The sequence below is a fragment of the Notolabrus celidotus genome, chromosome 1 (assembly GCF_009762535.1).
Source record: "Notolabrus celidotus isolate fNotCel1 chromosome 1, fNotCel1.pri, whole genome shotgun sequence".
NCBI classification, from domain to species: domain Eukaryota; kingdom Metazoa; phylum Chordata; class Actinopteri; order Labriformes; family Labridae; genus Notolabrus; species Notolabrus celidotus.
Genome location: NC_048272.1, coordinates 6,578,716 through 6,602,725, shown reverse-complemented (window position 1 = coordinate 6,602,725; position 24,010 = coordinate 6,578,716). Strand labels below are relative to the sequence as shown.

Below are 24,010 nucleotides of genomic sequence, written 5' to 3'. Positions count from 1 at the left end.
TATAATGTCATACTGTTTTTTCCTATTTTTAAACCAAATAAAAAAAGAGAAGCTGACAAACTGATTCAATTGTATGCTTCTCAAATTAACAATGTAGTGAAAGTCAAGCCTCATCATGCCATGTTCAGAGTTGATAGCTGTCAGGTACCGTTACAAAACCCCTATTAGTTTTAACCACTTCTTAGTCAACAACAAACAAGGTGTACATTCTGAGCTACCTGTAATGTTAGCTTGCTAGCTACCGAAATGCTTTCTTACTTTGGTGTTGGCTATCATTAGCGACTCTAACTTAGCTACTGGCAACTAACAGGGTTATATTTGATGTTTAACCAAGCGGCAACCTCCGGTCTCAGACTATGAAGCCCATGTGGAAGTGTTATAAACTGCAATTCATTGAGAATAAGTTTGAGGCTGGCCGCAGAAAGACCGGAAACCACATAGACACCAATTCAAAAAAGACAATCTTTGCAGCATTAATAAACATGTTTACAGCCTGGTTCAAAAAACGGCTTGGCTCTACGTAGCTAATCTCTCTATTGGCACACACTGTACGGGGGGTGAATTTTTTTCTGACGCGACGATTCAGAAGATATTAAGATTACAAGTTTTTTCCCAAATAAGGACATGACTGACTTGACTCCCGGTTGGGAACACATAACTGTTGGCAAGGAGGCTCAAACCCTGCCCCACTACAGTTGAGTTCCGCATTTCGAATATGGCTGCCGCCGTCGATTGGCTTCAAAACAGTGCTCAGGAACAGATGGGTGACGTCACGGATACTATGTCCATATTTTATACAGTCTATGTGTTTAACTTGAGATGTGCCTGATGGTCCTATACACTGTAGCTTTCCATCAAACCGTCTTTTTATTTGCTGATCATTTGAAAAGTGATGAAATGATAGAGTTGTCACATTAACCACGCTTCCAGCTTGAAACTTGAAGCAAAGAAGTGCAACATCATAACAGCATTAGAGCTTCCAACCCTGAGCATGACATGCAGGTAATACGGCCGCCATGTGAATGTGGTGAATAGATAATGTGAATGTGGCTTTAATGCCTGGATAGAGCCCGTGTTTTACAGTATGACCTGGTATTGAGTTGATATAGCCACTTTGAACTGTGCAAAACATCTTAAGATATGACAGCAAACTAAGCCAGTATGTGATTCTATTGCACAACGGGTATCCTGGAAAGATGATGCAACCATAGAAATGGAAAAAAACAACAACTTCCTGATAAAAAAACAGAAGACACCAAAAAGAGGTCAACTTTGCAAAAATAATCTCAGTGCAAAGGCCAACATTTAATGAACTAATTAGAAGAGTTTTTTTTATTGTTAGCTTGGGATCTGCTTGATTAACTTAATCATGTCCCACTGTAGATAATTAAAGAGAGCACCTATATGCAGCTCACAAAATCCCTCTCCTCCACCTCAGATGGTAGAAATAGAAGCATATGTGGCACAGGGTCATCAGACACAAAAACTGTGACATCTAGTTTAATTAAGATAACTAATTCATTTATCTAGAATGACTTTGAGTTTTATTTTTACTAATAATTTATAAGAGAAAAAAATGACAACATTTTAAAAGGCCAATATGGCATCTTGTAGTTGCCTATTTTGTCTGACTGACAGTTTCAACACCAAAGGTCTTAAGTTCTGTTGTCACATCAGTCAAAGAAAGCTGGTGTACATGTTTTGTCTGCAATTGAGACCTAAATATGAGCACTTCAACTTGTAACCTGAAAAGGAAAGAGGCTGTTGTGGTTGTGACTCATATGAGGGTAAACTTAAGGTTAAAAAAAGTTGATTTGTGCCTCTGATTATCCCATGATCTCTTTGAACTGAACTTTATTCTGTTTCACCTTTGATCTAGTTTCAAGTTGTCCTTGTGTTGATCTTTGTTCAGTGTTGTCTCAGAGTCTCACAAACTCCACTTTGGTAAAAGTCAAGTGTTGTCAAACCAATTCATTTGAAAATCTTCCAGTGCATTTCTAAATATTACTCCTACTGGGAGTATTTTATTTTAATTTGAGCAATCTGTGTTCAGAGGGAAAACGTTAAATTAGAGTTACTGCTTGGATGAGATTCTGCTGCACACTATTACTACTACGATCAGAATTGCAGAGTCAGTCCTGTGTTTTATGTCATTACTCAAGACACATTTTTACAGGAAAGCTTTTATTGTGTGATTTTATTTAATTTTAGCTCTGATTTTAAGGGTCTGTTTTATTAGTTTGTAGGGTTTTTATTTCATTTTATTTTGAATTGCTTCATTTTACTGTGCACTTCTTCTTGTTTTTATTGCCCACTGTAAAGCACTTTGTTACTTGTGTTGAAAAGTGCTATATAAATAAAGTTAATAATAATAATAATAATAATAATAATATTATTTACCTTATCAGTTGTGCAGACATGTTTATACCATGTCTCAATGCATACATCTGCACATGCATCCTCACATTCATCAGACTCCGCCTCTCCTCCAATAAGCTTCTCTCAGGGGACTGTTACACACCCTTGTTGCCATGGAGACACCTCTCAGCCTGGTCCTGACGAGCTGGATCTTGGATACGAGCAGTTATGGACAGTTAGACCCTGAAAAGGGCTGTTTCCGGCTGTAGCTGAGGCTTCCTTGAAGCATCAGAGTCGAAAAACACCCTGAGGTAATGATCCTGAAAGAGCACCATAGAGGAAATCAATATGAAGGAGCGGTATTGTTGAGCACACTGAAAATATATATTTAACTCTTAGTTATATTGTCATTTAGAGTCAATTGATTTCCTTCAAAGCAGTGGAGATAAAGTGTTATAGGCAAAAAAAAACCCAGTACATATATTTATCATCAAGTTATCTCAGCCTCAGTAGCTCCCATTTTGAACAAAAGGAGATAGGAACCATAAAAAAAACTGCAAATCTGTGAAAATAATGCATCAGAACATCTCATTGACAAACCTTTTTCTGCACCCTGAATTGATTTCTGGTGTGACAGAAACATGCAGCAGGAAATCCGATAAACCATCAGATAATTAGGAGCGAGGATTAAGAGTGAAGGACTGACAGCTGACATCTTGCTGCAGGACGCTCCGTCAGCTCACCTCTGCTCCCGCCATTGATTGGTCTCAGCTCCTGTTGTCTTATCTTTTTAGTACATGTGCTGCAGCAGTCTGAGCTAATGAGGGAACAGACAAGATATAGAGACAAACAGCTGAGAGAGGAAGCGGTCCTGACATCAGGAGCATGGCCCTCATGAATCCCAAAATTGCATTAATCATTAGGGGATTTTAAAAAAACAGAGAAGAAGAAGAAGATGAAGAAAAGAAGAGAGAAGTAGGGATTAGTTCAATGACTGGAACTTGTATTATGAGACTCAGCACGAGGGACAGAAAGAGTGAATTAGGGTCTGGATAAGGGGGTTGCATTTGTCTGTGTCTCTGCTTTTCATGTGAATTTGGCTCTGCAGACCAGATACTGCAGAGCTGAGTCGGGGATTAGGTTCGTGAAATTTGGCTCAGAGTAGCTTTTGTCTGGTGTGTATGTGTGTGTATATATTGTGTGTTTCTTAAGCACACAGTGATGTGAATGCCCAAGGATGTTATTTTCAGAGTGTTTAATACCCTCTGAGGCTGTTTATGATTTAAATGTATCCCCATTGTATGGAGACATGTTCCTTTTTTTTTCTTTTTCACACTACCCTACAGGGCTGCACAGAAACAAAACACATGTGGAATCAGAGTCATCTTATTGACACAGTAAACACTTACATGTGTGCTAAAAATGGCCACTTTTATCTGCATAGAAGTCACACATATGGTCACACTCTAAGATATGAGAGTTTTTCAGCAGTAGTATCCTGCAGTAAAATGATCCACTTCTCCTGCACCTCCCCTTACAGCCAGGCTCCCCTGCATGCTGCCCTCAGGATGCTCTGCAGACAATCCCTCTTGTTCACCACCCCCCCAATTTCATCTCGACTTCATTGCGTCAAGACCTCACGTGGCCATCCGAATCAGCAAACTTGCAGTAAAATGCTGCACCAGTGCATCATCACTGGTGTCCTGGATTGACTTCTTTAGGAGGGGCAGGTTTTAATTCTATAAGATAACAAGATACATCTTGTTCCCAGGTAATAAATGTGTCAATGTACCTGGGATGGGAATATGTGGGAGTTAGTGAGGAGTCTCTGCTCTGTGTAGATTTTAGTGTGGAAAGTTTAATCTTTTGCATCAGTCTTTGGAAATTGATGGTAGTGTTTTGTACTAAGCTGCATTTTTCCAGCACAGGGGAAACTCACCCTAACAACCACCCACTCCATGTAGATTAGAAATGTGGCTGTGAAGTGAAGGACAAAACTACAAACAGAGAGAGAACACTGTAGTCAGCTTGAGTAAAATTAGTTTTTAACAGTGTTGTGAGTCTGAAAACATCCACAGACTGTACCTACAGCTTAATTTCCCTAAAGTTTACTTTGAAGCTTGTGGCAGGTATTACAAGTGTTGGTAAATGCACTTCAGAATGAAAGCAAACTCACTAAAGTCAATTTTCTTAGAAGAGCAAGAAGTGGGCACCATAACTTGCAGATGTTTACAAACCAAGTCTGCAGGTCAGGAGGCAATTTAGAAAAAGTGGCCACAGTTGGCATTGCAGGTCATGTAATACACACTGCCTGATCAGCAGACGATGAGAAGTGTTGACTCATTATGTTCTGCCATGTCATGGTGCCAGACCATCTCTCAATTCAACAGAGGTGGTATCCTGAAAAGACTGAACTCAGGCAACAAAAATTGAACTTCCCTGCACTCACTCATCAAGGATGGCATACAAATAAAAAGGTATTGATACATTCAGGTAAAATAAAATAAAACTAATGTGTGTGTAGATGTCAACAGGAAGTAAGCTAGCTCAGTCAGAAGAAGACTCAAACACTTCTCAAGGCATGTTTCCCAGTAAGTGTGTGAGTTCTTAGAGATGTGCCTCTGTCGAATCATCAAGTCTGTGAGGGCTCTGATGCAGACCTTAGAGTGGCGTATTACGCACTGTCCGTGGGTCTGAATTTCAACAGACTGAACAGTTGGATTTATCGTTTGTTCCAAACTTTATGACGTGAGTGCCTCGGTTGCCCCCCACCAAAATAACTTATTTTCCAACTGCACAAAACCTGGACGTAGTCTTGGTGACCTTACCCATTGGTTTCTGAAGAGGAGTTATCAAGCCAAACAATGGCGGCCGGTCACAATATTAGAAATGTGTACTCAACTGCACTTTCAGTCAGCTTAGACACAGACAGGTGGCGTTGAGGTGGGCTTTTTGCTTCCTGGTAAATACATCCTGTATGCCAACTCACCTATACCCTGAATTATGCAAATCTACGCATACATCTTTAACCTAATACCTTTTAAAATGGGTGAGTTGTAAAAAAAAGTACTCCCCGTACAGAGTTTACAGTGTGTAAATAAGCATATTTTGAACATAAGCTGTTAGAATGGGCATTGAAACCTGGGTGTTAATGGGGCTTCCTGGGCTTTTGGAGCCAGTCATTAGTGGTCTCTCAAGGAACTGTAGTTTTTTACTATTTACATTGGCTTCAACTTTCATCATCAGATGTTGCCATAGGGCACTTACGCACTGCCTGATTAAATGAAAGTCTGTAAGGGTTCGGTGCTTTGGCTTTAAGGGGGGGTTGGGCTCTACGCCCAACAGGTCTGTACTGAGCATTCTCTGTGAACCCTGTATAGATTAAAACATGTGTAACCTTAGAAACCGCTTCAGATTCCCATGCAATGTCCTGCAAGCATTTTTTGAAAGGCATCTGAAGAGAAGCCAACACACTGGGCATTGTGAACAAAGTCATCATTTGAATCTTTTCTTGATGCTCAGTGAACCAACTTTTTAAAATTGGATAGGACAGCTGAAGAGACACAGGAAACGTGGGGAGTAGAGAGTTGGGGTAGACATGCAACAAAGGGTCGTGGCTGGGAGTTGAACTAGCGACTGCTGGGACTTGGACTAAAGCCTCTGCACATGGGGCACCATTGAAACAACTCTTTACAGACTTACAGACACATCAGTTCACAGAAGATTTCGAATCATTGCTGGAAACATCATCACTCAAACAGCTGCAACTACAGGGTTTTGTCACAGAGGGTCAAAGGTCAGGGATCTTCAACATCCTTCTATTGTTTTCAGAGGGTTTCCTGCTCTGTGCTTTCATTTCCTGTCCGTACACGGTGAAAGAGAGAGAGTATAATGGAGCAGGTGTCCAGTGGAAAGGGTTCTTATAACAGTGATGTATGGACTTCAGGTTAAGGATGTGAAGTGTCTCATTTATTCAGTCTGCTGTCATTCTATGTTAAATTAAATATATATTTCTTGATTAAGCTGTGGTCACTTACAGAGCAGTACTAATAAACCAGGACATCAGAGACTGGAGGAGATCTAATGGCTTCATACTACTATGAATATACTGGTACATGCAAATGAAGACATAATGAAATGTTTCTTTTAACTTAATTATGAACAGGCTGCATTTTAATACATATAAACTAAATCCCCAATGTCTGCAGACAACTCCAGTTCAAAGGGAAAAGCGTTTGATACCACAAGATCTGAGAAATGTAAATAATGCTTCATTATTTTGAGTTTTACAGGAAACTACTGATAGGATATAAATTGTATTAATGCAGCTTTTAAGGATTTATTCCAGCTTTTGCTTAACATTACTGGGAGGCTTGGAGTGAAGTGTATTTGCCTTAACAATCACAGTCACACAGTTTAGAAGCAGAGTTTTGTAACAGAGGGTCAACAAAGTGGAGGATACAGAGAAAAACAAGTGCAAGAAGCAAAGGGACTACTTTTCATTGCATTTAATTGAACTAGCATCAAAAGGTCCAAATTAAGCGTAATTCTAACTGCAAGAACCTAATTTTGTCACACTGTCAAATGGCTGTTGAAAGGAGAAATGTATCTTCAAACTAAGAATCTTGGCCCTTGTATGTGTGATCCCAGCAGAGTGTGGCCATATTTCAGCTGCTCCAACCATATCCCCCCCACCCTCTCTCTCCATCAGCTTTTTTGTCTGAAGATAACCCCCACCGCCCTCCTGCAATAGAAAAAAAAAAAAGCAGATGGCTCCATCCTAAAATAGCGAGAGGCAACACACCGAAGGTCTGCCGCAGATAATAGCAGCATGGTTAATCAAACAACAACATTAAAGGGTTGAATTGCTCAGTTTGAATCAGAGTTGTGTTTTGGGTGGTTTGTCCAAGCAGTCCCACTTTCACTGGGAGAACTTGAGTCAAAAGCTCTGTTTGAAATAAAAGATCAAGAGCTTTAAATGAGCCCTTGGAAGCTTTCCTTTTTAAATACCGTCCATGGTAGTTAGATAGTAACAATTGGTGCTAAAAGTCCATCTTCATTCTAAAAACTCATTGTTATCCATTCATTTTCCAGTTGAGTGCTTATAAATTTTATTAAGGGGCCCATCTGGAAACTGTTCTTTGTCTTTGCCTAGCGATATTCTGACTATGAAGCATTTTGTTTTGATGCAAAGAAAACCAGAGCAGCTCAGCTGAAAGTGGGGCAACAGAGCACAGCAGGATCACTCAGAAGTCTAAGGGTTGTGCATTTGTGTCAAAATGTTGGGAGGATGGTTCAAGGCTCATTGACATTAAGGTTGTGTTGTACACAGATAATATGGAAGAAGAAAGGAACGCCCCTTTTAAACAAGCTTTCACCCCTCTTTTGTTGGTAGTTATTACCCGTAATCGTTCCTGAAAGCAGTACAGGCTTGTTGTTAAGTATTTTATCCTTGCTATAAAAGCAGGTCCTCTTTATTTCTTCACCTGATATCTGTTCAAAAAGATAAACGATCCCACAAAACATCTTCTCTTTTACTGGAGCACTCCTCCTCCTCGGTTTAAAAGCACCACAGAGGGGGTCGTTCACTTTTGACTAAACCACAGCCAGTGAAGCCACTCAGAGCTGGGAATACTTAGGGAGTAATTCTCCATTGCTCATGGTTTCTCCGAGGGAAGGGCACACTTCTGGTGTGCATGACCTATTTTTCCTAGCTCATCTGTCAAACGCCGAGCTGCAGCTGGTGGTTTCAGAGTTCCCCCTTTTTTGTGAAAGAATGTTGTCTAAAGTCCTCACTGTCACTCATGTGAATCGGTGGCACAGTTTCCCCGGGGCATTTCTCTCGGCTTGACTATTTTACTCGTTTTTAAATACGAAAAATTGAGCAAACAGGGAACATAGCTGCATGTATGGGAAGAAGAGACATTCCTGACAGGGCTGCAGCAGCAGCAGTGGTAGTATCACTCTCTAAGCCTAGAGAGTTTTGGGGGGAGAGGGAGGACAAAGAAGAGGGCAGGGACTGTGGTTAACCACACAGTGAAGCAGGCCGCTCCAGGCTGAAGCCAGGCGGCACGACATCACAGGGAGAGAGAAGGCTCACCCGCCCCGCACAAACACCACTGTTTCAGTTCAAATGGCAAACTTCCCCCAGCAGTGAGAGGCTGCATATATCCTCTAGAAGGGCTCGGCTGAACAAATTACACCCTCAGCAGCATGGAAACACAGTCTGTGTGACGGCTGTGGTTTCAGCATTCAGTCAGCAGTTCATCTGACTGACATAGAGTCACTTCCCCACCATAGATCAGATATGTATGAAATGAATTCTTTGGGGTTGCTGCTTGCAATGATTCATGTTATAACTGAAGGGAGTTACAACATGCAATGAGTTACTGGTACTTTTAGGAAGTTAAGGTTCCCTGCTTTGCTGCATAGACATTTTGAAGACACGCAAAACAAAAACCCGCACAAATGAGGGAAGAAGCGGAGGGAAGGACGCTCTCCAGATTTACTGATGGAGCTGCAACAGGTCTCCTTGCTCCTCTATAAGTTAATGAAGGAGCAGAGATTGGCAGCTAGTGGAGGCATGACTATGCTATGGGGCTATGGGGTCAGGTGCCACCCATGGAAAAGGGAAAGGTTGAATAAGTCAGACAAATATGTCCTCTCCATCATAAAGAATACACAATAGGTCATACATTTCTGTTGATATGAAAACCAAAGACACACCTGCTCTTTCTTTCAAATGTTTGTTTGAATAATTCCTAAAAGTCTCAGGAGGAAATGACAAAACACACAATCTCTGTGATGCAACTACCCTGGCTCTGCTGTGATCTTAGATTCTTGTCATTTAGTTCTACTCCTAAACTCCTCAGGAAACGCATTAGGGAAATAATTTGTTTTATGTGACAATAAAGTCAGTACTACGAGATGATCAAAAGGCTTTCTGTGTTTGATAAATAACTCCCGTTAGCTCAGGAGGTTTCCTTCCTCTTGAGAAGTGACATCAGACGCGCCCTGTTTACCGTAGCTCCCACACTCGGGTTGTGTTTTTATTCTGCAGAGTAGGCCTCTCTGTGTTTCTCTGTTCCTGAGTGGGAGCATCTTTCCTGCTGATGACAGCACTACAAAGAAGAGTCAGATTTCTCTCGTGGGTTCCTGCTGGTATGAAGGATCTGCAGTCTGTCTGGCAGCATCAGGTTCCTCTGGAGGAGAAATCTTACTCTAGTACTGGCTCTGAGAGGAGTGGAGCACGAGCTTCTCATTAAATACACACACACACACACACACACACACAGAGATTGTCTTCCTGGCTTAGCATGATAATTCTGACTCTTTATGAAGAAGGTTAACAAAATAGCCACAAATATATTCAAGAATATGAAGGATGTTTCTGGCAAATGCTCTTATAGGGTATTAAATATCACATTTCGTTTGATGTATTGTTTTCAGGCTGTTTTCATCTAGGGTGTATGTCGCAGTGTTGCACAGCATTCTAAACAGTTTTTGTTTGCTGTTTTTTGATGTGCAGAGATCCGTAACCAGCTGGTGGAGCAGTTCAAATGCTTGGAGCAGCAGTCTGATTCTCGCATCCAGCTGCTGCAGGACCTGCAGGAGTTCTTCCGCCGCAAAGCAGAGATTGAGCTGGAATACTCCCGTAGCTTAGAGAAACTGGCCGAGAGGTTCTCCTCCAAGATTCGAAGCTCCAGGGAGCACCAACAGTTCAAGTGAGTGACCCTTCCTGCACAAAGCTAAGCTTCAGTGTGATGCTGAAACTCTCTGAGAGTTTGTGTGCAGGGTTCCCAAATGAATGGTACTCTACTAAAGATAATCCTGATCTTTATGATAGATAAATATTAAATCCAGAGCAAAAAAACTCATGAACTGCAATATCTGATGTTTTGTTTATGATTCATTTTCAATTAAGGCAACTTTTTAGGAGATAAGTGAATGTAAGCGGTTTTCTTAAACTGAAAAAGTGCAGGGTTGTTTGACATACAGCCCTGAGTAGTGCCAGCAGTACTATAACTCAGGCAGCTTGTAGAACTTCTGCCTATCAGAGGTTCAGACTTTGTTTGCAGCCTGGGAGGCATAACCCAGGGCAAAATAAAGTTTCACTCCCTTTTTAAGCTTTGTACTTCCAAGTTCACCGTGGAAATGTGAAAGTTATTGAAGCTAATACAATTTTCTCTCCTCTGAAGTTTGACAGTTTAGGAGTAAGACTATATTTTCAGATCTAAGCAAGTGCATATAGTTATCACAGTTAAATTTAAGCACCCATCCCTTAATTTTGGTGTGTCACACAAGGAACTGATCGCACCAAAATTTGATCTGCCTGGAAACACTTTTGCTATTTATAACCCAACAGCAAGACCCCACCCTGCTCTGTAATCACAGTGCCTTATATGATTACAGAGCACAACTATGCAACAAATACTCCTTTCTGTTTATGCACAGTGAGATGATATATTTTATTACTGTCAGGATCTTTATGACACCTACAAAGGTCAGCTGGTTCTGGTCTGGTGATGAGGATACAGCTCATAAAAGAAGTTAAACACTGTAGTGAAGTGGATTCATTCATTGTACTCATGGTGATTTAAATTAGTACTTCAGTAGAAGAAAAGCATTATGCTTCATTATATTTAAAATTACACACATTATGTTGAAATATGGGCGAGTTCCCAAAGCTCTGCATCAGACAGAGAGCTCTGTGTTGTCTCACTGTGGTTTAATTTGAATTAGAATGGTGTAATTAAGATGAACAACTTCTAAGCAAACATCAGAACAGTGTAATTTAGACTCAAAACCTATCAGTAGAAACATTATCATTAGTGGTTCTTCCAGTTGGCTTTTAACTTTTGTAGTAGAAAAGCTAACAGTAAAAGACAGATCACTGTATAACTGTATCCACACATGCTAAAAACTCAAACCTTCCTAAAATTTTCAGGGCTGACATGCATGTGTGAATGCAAACAGCCAAGTTTTTCACCCCGACTTCATGTAGACTTTTTCCTGTCAGCCCCTCTGTAAAATGTCAGTGTAAAGACAGGGTGACCAGATGTGAGAGTGAGAACACAACAGGAAATAAGCACGAAAAGTCACTGTGAGCAAGTGGGCAGGTGTGCGGGAGGTGATGACATTTGTATTATACAACTGGTGTTCTGTAGAGTTTTGCTGCTCTGTCAGAAAATGCCACCATAGCACAAAATGATAGCAAAGGCAGCCTATTTGTGCTCATGTTTTTTTTTTATCTTGACAGAGACAATCGTACTGTGAGAATATGGAAGGCATGTTCGGGGAAACTTTCCCAGAAGATGTTGAAAATATCACTTTAACTTCCTCCAGATTTTTTCCTGCCATCACCCTTGTCAAATTTCTTCATAAATAACAGAAAAAATTCAGTAAAATTCACAAAGAGCAGGAGTGATGATTGTATCATGTCATCCAGAAGAGTGACACGAAACAGGGCACATAAAATAATTTGTGGTTGAAGAAGGAAAATCGATGTCAAGACAAGAACAGCAAAGATGTCTGATCACCCGTCCATTTTCAGGAAGCATGATATGAATGCCAAAACTGACATCCTAGCATAGCTCTCAGTCTTGTTGTAAACATTACACTGCAGCTTTAGCAGTGTGCTTTTGATGTTATGTCTTGCCTCCCAAGACTCATCCCCCAGCCTGCTCACAACTCTCCTAGTCCTACAGGGAAGACTTTGCACTGTCTTTATTTTGAAATATAAGTATGCAACATCATCATTGTTATCAGTCAGCACTTAAAATCCAAATATGAAATATAAAAATGCGCAAATGAATCCCAGGAGTGGAAAAACACTGAAAAAATAAGAGCGTTTTCTGTCATCACATCAAAATCTGCTCACCTGCTGTAACCCAGACCCACCAAGATATGCAGCTCAAAGGTGCACTTGTGATGAAAAGGAGAGTCATCTGAAAGGAACCCATCAGGAACACATGAGTCACATGGTACATGAGTCACGCAGTGCATGAAATGAAGCTCTGCCGCTCCCAAAATCAAGCACCTCAGGCGACTGGGAAAGCTTTAACCCTGCTGTGATCTGGCACCAGATCTCAGGCATAGATCGACTCCTACATACATGTAGACCAATCACAGCTCTGAATCTTACACATGGAATAACAGGACTTGCATTCCTGACATATTCATATTTTAAACCTTGGTAGAATGTGTAATATGAGCGCCCCTACACTCAGATGCTGGATGAGGATTTTTAAATGAAAAAATAAACAAAACTAACAGATTTTCCCAAATCTAGTGACCAGATGTGACAAAGAGAATACAATAAATTCATAAATTAAATATTGCTGTAAAGTTTTTTTCTTACAATGGTTAAGACCAGATGAGCCACAACGACAGATATATCTGCTCTTCCTGCCATCCTGAAAAATGTTAATGCAATTATTGGAAGCCAATTTATCTGATGAGGAGTGTTATCTATCATTTGTTTAGTCTGTGTGGCTTACATTTGTTTTTTTTGCTATGTTGTCTCACACTTATATATATATAAGATGATAAATAAGTTTGTGCATTCTTAATACAGTGGGGCAATGTGTGTGTTTGTCTGTGTATGTGAAGTGGGTGAATGTTTGACTGGATAATTGAGTCCTGCAGAGAGGCGTGCTGCACTGTGGTGTCTGGCCGATAGTAGACAGAGCAGTGCTGCTGTTGTTGCTGCTGGGACACAGCGGCTTAAGCTTTAGACTTTACAGTTGATCTGGGCCACACAGAGAGGGACAGGTGTCAGAAAAAATACACTCACACTAATCCTCAGACACATGTTCTAATCATGTTACTCTTTACTACCAAGATTATGGCTGACTTAAAAGTCCAACATGTAACTCAATGCAAGGTTTGGAAAAAGGTCACTCATATACGCAAAGGCATGAAAATACAGTAAAAGCACATCTCTATTGACAAAGAGGGTTGACACTTTTAATGTGTTGTCTTTAAATGGGAACATACATTATATATTGTACTTACCTCCTTAGAACCACATTTATTTAAAACATGAAAACAATTGTAAGACAGGAGCTAAAGAAGTGAAGCAGAACAGACCACAGAGGAGGTATGTGTGGGTGGCTGCCCATGTTTTACATATGTAGAGGATGTTCAACTGAGTTATACTGAAAGTCTGTGTTACTTAAAATTTCTAGCACACACACTTTCACATGTATTAAAGAAACAGTTTACCTTTACAACAAGGATGTGTGCGTTTTGTCGAATAAATGAAAATGTCACCCCCCTGTTAGTCGGCACCAGAATTACTAGATGGTTAAACAAATTATTAATACATAACTGTTGGCCCAAAATGCTGGCCATATGTTGTGTCTAAGCTGTAGCGTAGCAACCTGCTGCTAGCCAGGGCTGTACCTCCAGTTAATGACCACTGCCATGATGCTATAATGCTCTATTACTTGGATGTAAACAAGCACAGATGGTTTCTCATAGTGCGGTGCAGTATTTTTGAGATGGAGATAAAGTTGTCAGTTTGAATTGCCACAGAACCTCTCAACCAGAATGCATGACCAGTAACAGTTAACAGTGTTGACCCACAGACTCTTTGATCACATGTTAAGCTGTGATAAAAGATTGTGCCCAATTGTGGCTGTTTTCTGAGTGCTTCTTACCTTTAGACTAGTTGGTTAGTTGAAAGTAAAATTTTAAGTCATTTAGCTGTGGCTCAGTGGGTAGAGTCGGTCGTCTATCAATCGGAAGGTTGGCGGTTCGATCCCAGCTACGGCGGTCACATTCTGAAGTGTCCTTGAGCAAGACACTGAACCCTGAATTGCTCCCTCTGTTGTTCAGAGGTGTGTGAATGTGTACAAATGAGATTAGCTAACACTGATGGTCCCTCACTACATAGCAGCCTCTACCATCAGTGAGTGAATGGTTATGAACGGGTGAATGTGACGAGTAGTGTAAAGCGCTTTGATTGGTCAGAAAGACTAGAAAAGCGCTATATAAGTAGAAGCCCATTTACCATTTACTGAGGAATAGGGGTGGGAATTGATAAGATTTTATCAATGTCAATGCCATTGTTGATTCTGCTTATCAATCCAATTCCTTATCATTTCTCCTAACGATTTTCTTGATGGGAAAACAAGTAGTTCTACACAGTCTTCTGCACCAAAATTATGTTTGCACAAGACTGAACAGGAACATATTCAACCTGAACATACTGAATAGGTTGACCTCATTCTCGGCCGCGTGATTCCGGACGTGTCACCTCGAGCCTGGATGAAAATACTTTGTATTTGCAGAGGAAAAAATGCTTTTCCTCATTGCGGAGGTATTTTACCCACTCTTGGTGCATCATTTTCGGCCGCATGAGTCCGGACGTGGCCCCTGGAGCCTGGAGGAAAATACTTTTAATTTGTTTTTCCTCTCCATGTCTCCTCGTGGTTGAAGGAGTTCTGCGTCGCAGAGTGTGTGACGTAATGCAACGTACCATGCACGTGACATTGTGGTGGGAAATGAATCTTTAAGAAGAATCAATAACATTTGAGGTGTACAATTCCGATGGAATTGGTCAATTGGAACCAGTTTTAAGTCGGATATGGTTTTCGATTCCCACCTCTACTCAGGAGCATCCCTATTTTACACACAGGTTCACATGAATCTTGACTGACCAGAGTATATTCTGAAGCAAGTTCTTTTCAACCTTAAAAATTATATCATTTTATGATTGCACCTTTTCCCCTACAACCCTGGTCTGGACAGGCAGGCAACCACAAATCTTGTTTATCAGTGGCACACCCTTTACTGTGCCTCTCCTCTCTCTTTAGTGTAGTTAAGTTCACAGCAAACCCCAACAACATCAAAACGCCCGAGCAAGAAAAACACTCAAGTTAGTCCAATAAAAACAGTTTGTTGGCGTAAAGCCCAGCCATTCAACATCAAAAATAAAGAATTCATAAAAAGTTTTTTTACTCTCATCTGTTTTTTGTGCACATTATTAAACTTGCCTGTTTTCTTTGACTCTGTATTTAATCTGATTCAAAACATCTGACGTATGCTTTCTCCAATAGCCCTGAGCACACCAGTGACTGTGATTTATCTGGATTTAACTCTTGTTTCCTAAAGTACTTCAAAAGCAGTGAATTATTTATTCTTTATGATTTTAGAGAGGCCAAACGGGCCGGTTTAATAGAGTCCTGTTGACCAGGACAGACTTCCATATGTGCTAGATCCCAGCCTGCAGTCTGCTGGCTGAACCCTTCCTGTGCAGATTCATTAGCAAGCTGAATGCCACTGTGATTTACAACTACTGCAGCTACAGCTACACCGCAGCAGCAGCAACCCAACCGAGCATCATTTTGCTCTCCCACTTTACTTCATTTGCCACAGCGTGGATACACTGAAGGGTTACCTTGCTGCTCCACACTGCAGTTGCTCTGCCAGATAGAGCACTACTTCCTCTTTTTCTTACAGTTCCTGGGAGACAGCAGCTAACCTGATTTTAATTATGGAGCAGACATTTCAGGGTCCATCATGAATGGGATGTATAATGCAGCACATCAAATTAGAGTGGATGTGTATCGTCTGTCATACAGACATATTCAGACGTTACACAGCACCATTAGAAGGGCAACTCATGCAATATTGATACGGAGAATAACCTGTCTGGGGGAGATAAGACAGGGCTTGTAGCGCTGTCCAAATTGGTTTGAGTGTGTGTCGATGTGTGTGTGGATTAATCTCTTAGCCAAGCAATTTGGTCTGGGAGTAACTGGGAAGGGAAGTGTTTGGTGTGTTTAATGTACCAGATTTTTGTGTAGTGTGTGAATTATTGTAGTTTTGAAGCTGCCTTTGCTAATTCCAAAGTCATGCCTGTATTTATTTGATGGTCAGCAAGGCACTGCTTTGAAAATATCAATGAATTTTCCAGCCGTTTCTCCAGTCCAATGAGGTGCAGCCTCTCTCCACAGTAAATTAGTCTTTAAAGAGCCACTGTGATGCAATGCTTTGTTTTTGTGTCGAACACTCAAGTCTGATTGGTCCATTACAGCCCTCTGAGATCTGCTTTATCTTTAAAGCACACTCTTTGCTATGAAGAACTGGCCATTATAAGGGACACAGCTTTGATCCAACCTGATCTAACGAGCAAATTTCATCTGCCAGTTCCTGGAAATATGCCGGTGTGTTGAATCTGTGGCCAAAAAGAACAAGGAGAGACAAAGAGAAATAGAAATGGCAGAGGAGTTAGATGAATTAGATGTCTAGAAGTTCAAATAAGTAATGGTTTAAAAACTTAAAAGAACACAGTATGGTATGGCTGATATTAAAGGCTAGTTAACGAAAAGGAAAAAGGCACTTCACTTTGACAAATAAGGGGAGAAAACACTGATGTACACTTTTTCCCCGATTGTTTTCTAGAGAGACGTTTTGAGGCCCAAATATGGCCGGCGCCATGTTTGTAATGCTGACTCAGCACAACTCTTAATCAAACCATGGAGACAGGGCAAGAGCTAATGTTTAGGCAGGGTTTTAACCTCCTGGCAAACAAATACAACAGGCCCACCTCAACTCCACCGGCCAACTCAACTGTGCCCATACTTATGCAAATTGATAAAGAACTCTGAATATATATGAAGCTACTTTCTCCAAACTCTTTTTGAACCAGGGTGTCCAGTGTTTAACTTTTCTGTAAATTAGGGCATCTAAACACTGAATCAGGGTTAATGTTAGCTGGTGTCTTCCAGCTTTATGCTTGTATCTCAACTCTCAACTCAACTCAACTTTATTTATAAAGCACTTTAAAAACGACCACAGCCAGAACAGAGTGCTGTACATAAATAGACAAACACAGGCATAAAACAATTAAAACACAGGATAATAAAACAATAGAAACAAAAAAACAAACCAGAAAGCCATTCTCATATATTATGTAGTTGTCTGGCAGGTAAAGATAACATCGGCCAAAATGTCCAGTGCTAAAAATGTCAAATAAATAATGTTCCACTATAATAAATAAAAAATCGACTTAATATTTTGTGTCAATGTATTTGAAAATAGTCATGTACATAAGGGCGTCATTTGCAGTGAGCAGCTTGTTGAAGCAGCTTCATTCCCTCTTGCCATATAACTCTTTCCCTATATACAGTATTATTCCTCAATTTTGTATTATGTAACCACAGCTATAGAGCTTTAGTTTCATATGTTCAACCATGTCACTCTGGAGCTCTGAGGGGTCAAAGGTGAAACTATATCTCTCTAAGCTTGGTCTGTTTGAACACAGTATTATCTGTGTTTGTCAGATTGACAAGCCCAGCTGGTGGAGGTCAGCATGTACAACATCAACAGATTAGCTGGTTTGCAGTTTGATTTCCAGACCTTGTCAAACCTTTTTATCCTCCTTCGTAATGCTCTACTCCACGTCTGTGCAGCTGTGCATTATCACATGTTGGCACAGGGTCCCCACACGCACAAGAGAAGATGGAAAAAGTATTTAATGATGTGCAAATCAGCAATGCAGCATTTTGAAGCCCTGCTTCAAAACAGGGGCAGAGCGAATTTGAATGGCAAAGCTAGCAGCATGTGCCCACGTGCCCTCTTGTCTTTTGAAACTGTGTTTGGCTGCGTCTCTTCTTCCTCGGCTGTTTCATTGATAAGCAGCAGGCAGGCAGGCAGTGTGGAGGGGATTAAAGGCCCTTCATAGAGCCCAGTCCTGGTTTGAGAAATACACACTTCCTTCTGGAAATCCTGGCTCAGACACATCACAGGCCCTGGGTGATTAGATGGTAGCATCCAGTGCAGCCATGACTAAAGGATGTGCACTGTTGTGTTCAATGATTACTTGTTTAGGGTGAGCACATTTTGGAGACAGCTTGCCATCAGCTTATCTTTGAGTCAAATAAATATGTCAATATTCTCCAATCATACAGTCTTGTTCAGAGTCTGTATTCACTTCTGCTGTATCTGTGCCTGATAGTCTTCATGCATTTCACATAAAGCACTTTATGGATGCAGACCTTGGAAAAATCCATGGAGACAGTCAGGGTGAGATGGATGTAACAGGATGCCAGGGAGCTTCACTCCTCTCTCTCCTCCTCCTCTTCCACCTCTCCCCTCTCATTTCTCCAGGGACTCTACCAGCTCGTCGTTTGCCTTCTGCATGTTAATGATATCCTGTGTTAAAATACCAGGGGCACGTGCCATCCAAAACCAGCCCTTTGAAGCCCTACCGATCAATTGACCTGCAGGCTTTCAAGTGATGCTCAGCCTTTTGTAGGAAATCAGTGAGAGTGAAAACAGAGATGGAAGAATAAGATTAGACACAGGAATAACTTAGATCTTTGTGGAAATTAGCCCTCTTTGTAAGAATCACTTTGAAAAAGTTAGTGGCTCTGTCCTATAAAAACACAAGGTGCTTCATTTATTACTGTGTTAAAATACCCTGCTCCCAGAGATGCAGCCTAATTACCCACCTCCTGCTCCTAATTCCTGCTAAATTAGGGCAGCGACTGGGGAAAACAAGATCTTGCAGCCTTTATTTGTTTCACACTTAAAGGCTCTAATAATACGTGTTAAGAAAATATACCTATCAATTGTTCATCCTTGTACTGTCAGATTGTGTTGTTAATTCATAATTGATAATTAATTTATACTAAAAAAGGAGGTCCACACATAGGTCTTGGATATTTTTTACCTGCTTGAAGCTTTGCTTTCTGTAGGATATGAGATGAAGTACATGCAAGTTTTCAGACATTCAGGGTCCCAAAAATACAAAGCTAATTGATTTTGATGATCAAACAATTTCTTTTAGAATGAATTTTGGTATTTTTTCAGATGTCATCTTGTCTAAAATTTTATCTGCTCTCTACTTTGTGGGCTACTTTTCAAACGTTAGCATGCTAACTCCTCACACTTAATAATGACACTAATAAACATTATGACTGCAAACATCATCATGTTAGCATTGTTATCATGGGCATGCAGCTAGCATTTAGCCAAAAGCATTGCTAACAAAGATACCAGCAATGCTTTTGTTGGTTGCATTATGAACATTATTATTTTTTCTTAAAAATAGAATCCCCTTTTGTGTTTGAATTCTAAAACTGAGGCACTCTTAAATAATCATGTTGCTTAAAATGTAAATTGCATTGTCCTCCTATTAAAGCTACGGTTGGTAGTCACAGAAAACTAGCATGAATTTGAATGTAGCATTTCCTCAGGACTCTGTCTAACCCCCCCCCCCCCCCCCCCCCCCTCCCCTCGGAACTCCTCCAAAACGACGCCCCCGCACACATGCACGAGCGCAGCTGATTCACGACCATATGATGGTGACTGATTCAAAACCGGTCCTCAGCACATCGTTTGTGTTTTGCACTACGTCAACTCATGTCTCACTCAGCGGTAAGAAAACACCAAAAAAATATCATAGTAAAGTTAAAAACACAAACAAACATGAAATGTACGCACAGGAGGCGGGCAGAACGGCAGGATGGGATTTGATTGGTTTCATAATTTGGCTCCTGATGGCAGGGATTGGTTGGTGTTTTCCCAGGTTTACTCCTGCTGTAGATAGCGGCTTTTTTTCCGCTCTTTTTTAAGAACACATTATGTATTGATTGCCATCGGGACATAAAGATAATTTTAACCATTATAACAAAAAGTGTGTATATATCTGACTACCAACCCTAGCTTTAAGTGGATAAAACGTATTAGCTTATTTCGCAACAATTAACAATGGAGAACTGCAGGTCTTCAAACACTTAAAATAATTTGAGGAAAGCCAAGAATGCGAGAGCGGACAAAATGAGTTTCCTTCGAAGGGTGGCTGGGCTCAGCCTTAGGGATAGGGTCAGGAGCTCGGACATCAGGAGGGAGCTTGGAGCAGAGCCGTTGCTCCTTCGCATTGAAAGGAGTCAGCTGAGGTGGTTCAGGCATCTGATGAGGATGCCTCCTGGACGCCTCCCTCTGGAGCATAGACTGTATAAATAATGGTGTAGTATCCGTGACGTCACCCATCTGTTCCTGAGCGCTGTTTTGAAGCCAATCGTCGGAGGCAGCCATATTGGAAATGCGGAAGTCAACAAGGCAGAGTGTGACGTAAAGGGGCGGGGTTTGAGCTTCCTAGCCAACAGCTATGTGTTCCCATCCGGGAGTCAAGTCAGTCATGTCCTTATTTGGACAAGAACTCGTAATCTTAATATCTTCTGAACCGTTGTGTTAGAAAAAAATTCACCCCCCGTACATAGTGTGCTGATAGAGAAATAAGCTACGTAGAGCCAAGAAGTTTTTTGAACCAAGCGCTTAACATTTTTATTAATGCTGCAAAGATCGTGTTCTTTGAGTGGGCGTCTGTGGTTTCTGGTGTTTCTGCATCCAGCCTCAAGCGGATTCTCGATGAACTGCAGTTTATAACACTTCCACATGGGCTTCATAGTTTGAGACCGGAGGTTGCCGCTTGCTCTGGAGGCATTCTGGTCTTGTCCGCCTGGACGGAGATCTCGAGGTAGACCACCCTTAGCTGCATTCACAAACACTTAAAACTATTAGAGGAGGACTGAAAAAAACTGCACAGAGATTATTATTTGGGTAGACAGCTGAGGACGATGAAAGGAGGTGCTTTAATGGGAGCCTGGTTGGGCTAAGTGATGAAGCATCTCTGACCACTTTTAGGGATTAGCAGGGAGGGGAGGTGATGTTCCCTAAATCTCTCAAGCACAAACATCAATTATACAGCTAGTAGCCGCGTCCCTTACAGGCAGATAGGTCAGTGGAGCAAAACTGGTACAAAATGAGGGACGGTGAGACTTCAGAAACAGGCCATTCCTGAGAAGAGAAGAGGAATATAGTCCACATTAAAATTTAAATCCTACCCTTTTTTTGCAAAGCCAGTCAGTTGGGTTCATCTCGCTTTCATAGACCACATTCATGCTCAGTTTAATTTTATGATTTCTTCTTTATGGCAAGAATGAAATGTGGCGTGGATTGATTGCTGGATTTCCTCTGCTCTTTTAATTTACTGTTACATTTCTGTTATGGGCAATTAATTGACTTGATTTTCAGACTAAGTGCATCTCAGGACACCATTCATGATGGAGAAGTAATGATAAATGGAAAGATAAAGTTTGCTACACATGTCGTTCTGTCCTCTGCCCCACACTGATGTTATGAGAACAGTGTCCTGCTCTGCTTTCAGCCTGATGTAAGTGCATTAAAGGGCAGAGTTAAGTGTAGGAATAATGGGGGAAGCACTCTGGAGCAGCTATAGGAATCAACTTCATTAGATGTCATTAGCATTATGGAGGCTCTCTGAAGGGGAACTCTTGGATGTCAGATGGACTCATCTCTTTTTTCCTGCTGCACAGTGAAACACGATCCCCTCCACCCTGCTCCAGCCCCCCCTCTTTCTCGTTCTCTCTCGCTTTGTCTCCTCCTCGGGGTTGGCTGATTGATTAGTACTCAGATAGGATCCAGACAAGGGTATGGGTTTGAAAGGATTTTGTGTGTGTGTGTGTTTGAATGTGTGAGTGGTTTAATGTTGATGTGCTTTGGTCCTCTTATTTGAAAGTACCCGCAGGCGGAGACAGTTTAAACTGATTATGCTGCAATCAGGGCCCATGACTCTGTGGATCATTATGGTCAGCAGGATCGTTCATTTTACAAGTTGATGCGTTGTTTGACTGCAGCATTGTTTGGATTGGGTGAGAGACAAAAAGGAAATGAAGAGTGAGGGAGGGAGATGCTCACTGAGGCAAAAAATTAGACATAAGCAAGGAAATAAATGACAAATTAGTTTTCATTGTGGCAATTTAAACAGTTAGTATTTTGGCCAATTATTTCTGTTGTTATATTGTTAACTGAACAATAACTTCAAATATTTTTGGCTGTAGTCATTTATACTATAAAACATCACAGTGCAGTATGTGGCCTTGTTTGGCCTTGCATGGTTGTCAGGTAAGGTGGATGTTAAATATGTATGTTTTCTATGTATGCTTGTACAGACTGTGGCAACAAATTCCCTCCCATCTATCTATCTATCTATCTATCTATCTATCTATCTATCTATCTATCTATCTATCCATCTATCCATCTATCCATCTATCCATCTATCCATCTATCCATCTATCCATCTATCCATCTATCCATCTATCCATCTATCCATCTATCCATCTATCCACCTAAACTGGTCATGTGTGGTTTTGGTAAACAAAATACAGCATCAACTCTTTAGCAGATTGCTAAATAAATTAGAAAAGATTCTTTGTCCATGGCAGGATGAGTAGTAATAACTGTTATGATCACTACATTTAAAATGCTCCTAGATTACCTATAATTCATAACCATCCATTTCTAAGACCTATAACATTCAGCCTCATTGATACTAAGGATTTAGTAGGGATGGTTATAGCACAGCAGACAAAATGCATTGGCCTATATAATGGTAGTATTGTTAATTCTGAGATAAGTGAAAAACTCCAAGACAATCATTTAATGATACATTAACAATGTCTGATTAACTGAAGAATACAAAATACTTCCAAGAGGTAAAAAGCAGGTTTCGTTGGAACCACCTCTTAGCACAGTATGGTTTGGCAGTATTTTCATTTAGAAAATACGGATAGAGTTGTATGAAGGCTGTCATGTTGAACTGGCATATAAAACTCGACCACAGCAATGCTTAGCTAAAACTGGCACCTGGACAGTTTTCAGTGTGGAAATGCTGGTGGTGCTACACTGCAAACCAATTTGACATGGTTACTTGCAGATCCTGTATTCATTCATGTTACAAATAAATTGTTCAACTTTGACTGTTTTCTGTTCGCTTTTTTAGCAGTGGATTAGTCAGTTAATCCAAATTTAGATTTAGATTTAGGAGTCATGAAGTACTGATTTGTTAATGCAAATTGGATGAGAAAAATAAGGCTGGGGAAATTATTTTGGAATCAAAATGCTGATATTCGGCGCCAGTGATTTGATAATTATATTGCATGAGTCAGGACAATGATGCATTGCTTCATCCATATTTTTGCCTACCCCTAGCATTATTGTTAATTATCAAATGTAAGTTAACTTCTATTTATACTACAAAAACACAAGACAACAACTTAATGGTGATAATATTAATTTTGCTGCTAAACATAAGTATTCATATACTTAGATTGACAGCTCTAGACAAATACTCTTTACTGTATTACCAGGACTATAGGATAAATTTTAACGTACATTTATTCCTCTTGTCTTTTCAGGAAGGACCAACACCTGCTATCCTCAGTAAACTGCTGGTACCTGGTACTGAACCAGACAAGGAGGGAGAGCCGAGATCACGCCACCCTCAGCGAAATCTACACCAATAACGTCATTGTCCGCTTGGCCCAGATCTGCGAGGATGTCATCCGCCTGTTTAAGAAGGTCAGTTGGACTGTCCTACTTCCTCTCTGTTTATTCCTAACTGCTCAACAACAGTGTAAATAATAGAAGAGCAAGAGAGACAAGAAAGTTAAAAGGTATAAATTGCTGCACCGTAGAGCTTCTTCCACACTTGAAGGCTTTAATTTATCTTTAGTGTGCAAACTCAGGGTATCCTATAGAAATGTGGTGTTCTCATTGCATAAAGAGTTTGCAAAAGGTGTCAAAAAAGCAAGGAGGAAAGGAAAGGTAAAGCCAA

The 24,010-nt window shown here is 40.7% G+C and overlaps 1 protein-coding gene across 1 annotated transcript in view; it reads left to right on the top strand.

Annotated features, from left to right (window-relative positions):
* The window catches only part of srgap3 (SLIT-ROBO Rho GTPase activating protein 3), a 78,144-nt gene that overhangs the window by 8,403 nt on the left and 45,731 nt on the right, over positions 1 to 24,010 (top strand). Inside the window, exons 3-4 of the mRNA XM_034692620.1 lie at positions 9,887 to 10,082; positions 23,592 to 23,754. Of these exons, the coding sequence (XP_034548511.1) occupies positions 9,887 to 10,082; positions 23,592 to 23,754 (359 nt within the window). The remainder of the gene's footprint in view (positions 1 to 9,886; positions 10,083 to 23,591; positions 23,755 to 24,010) is intronic.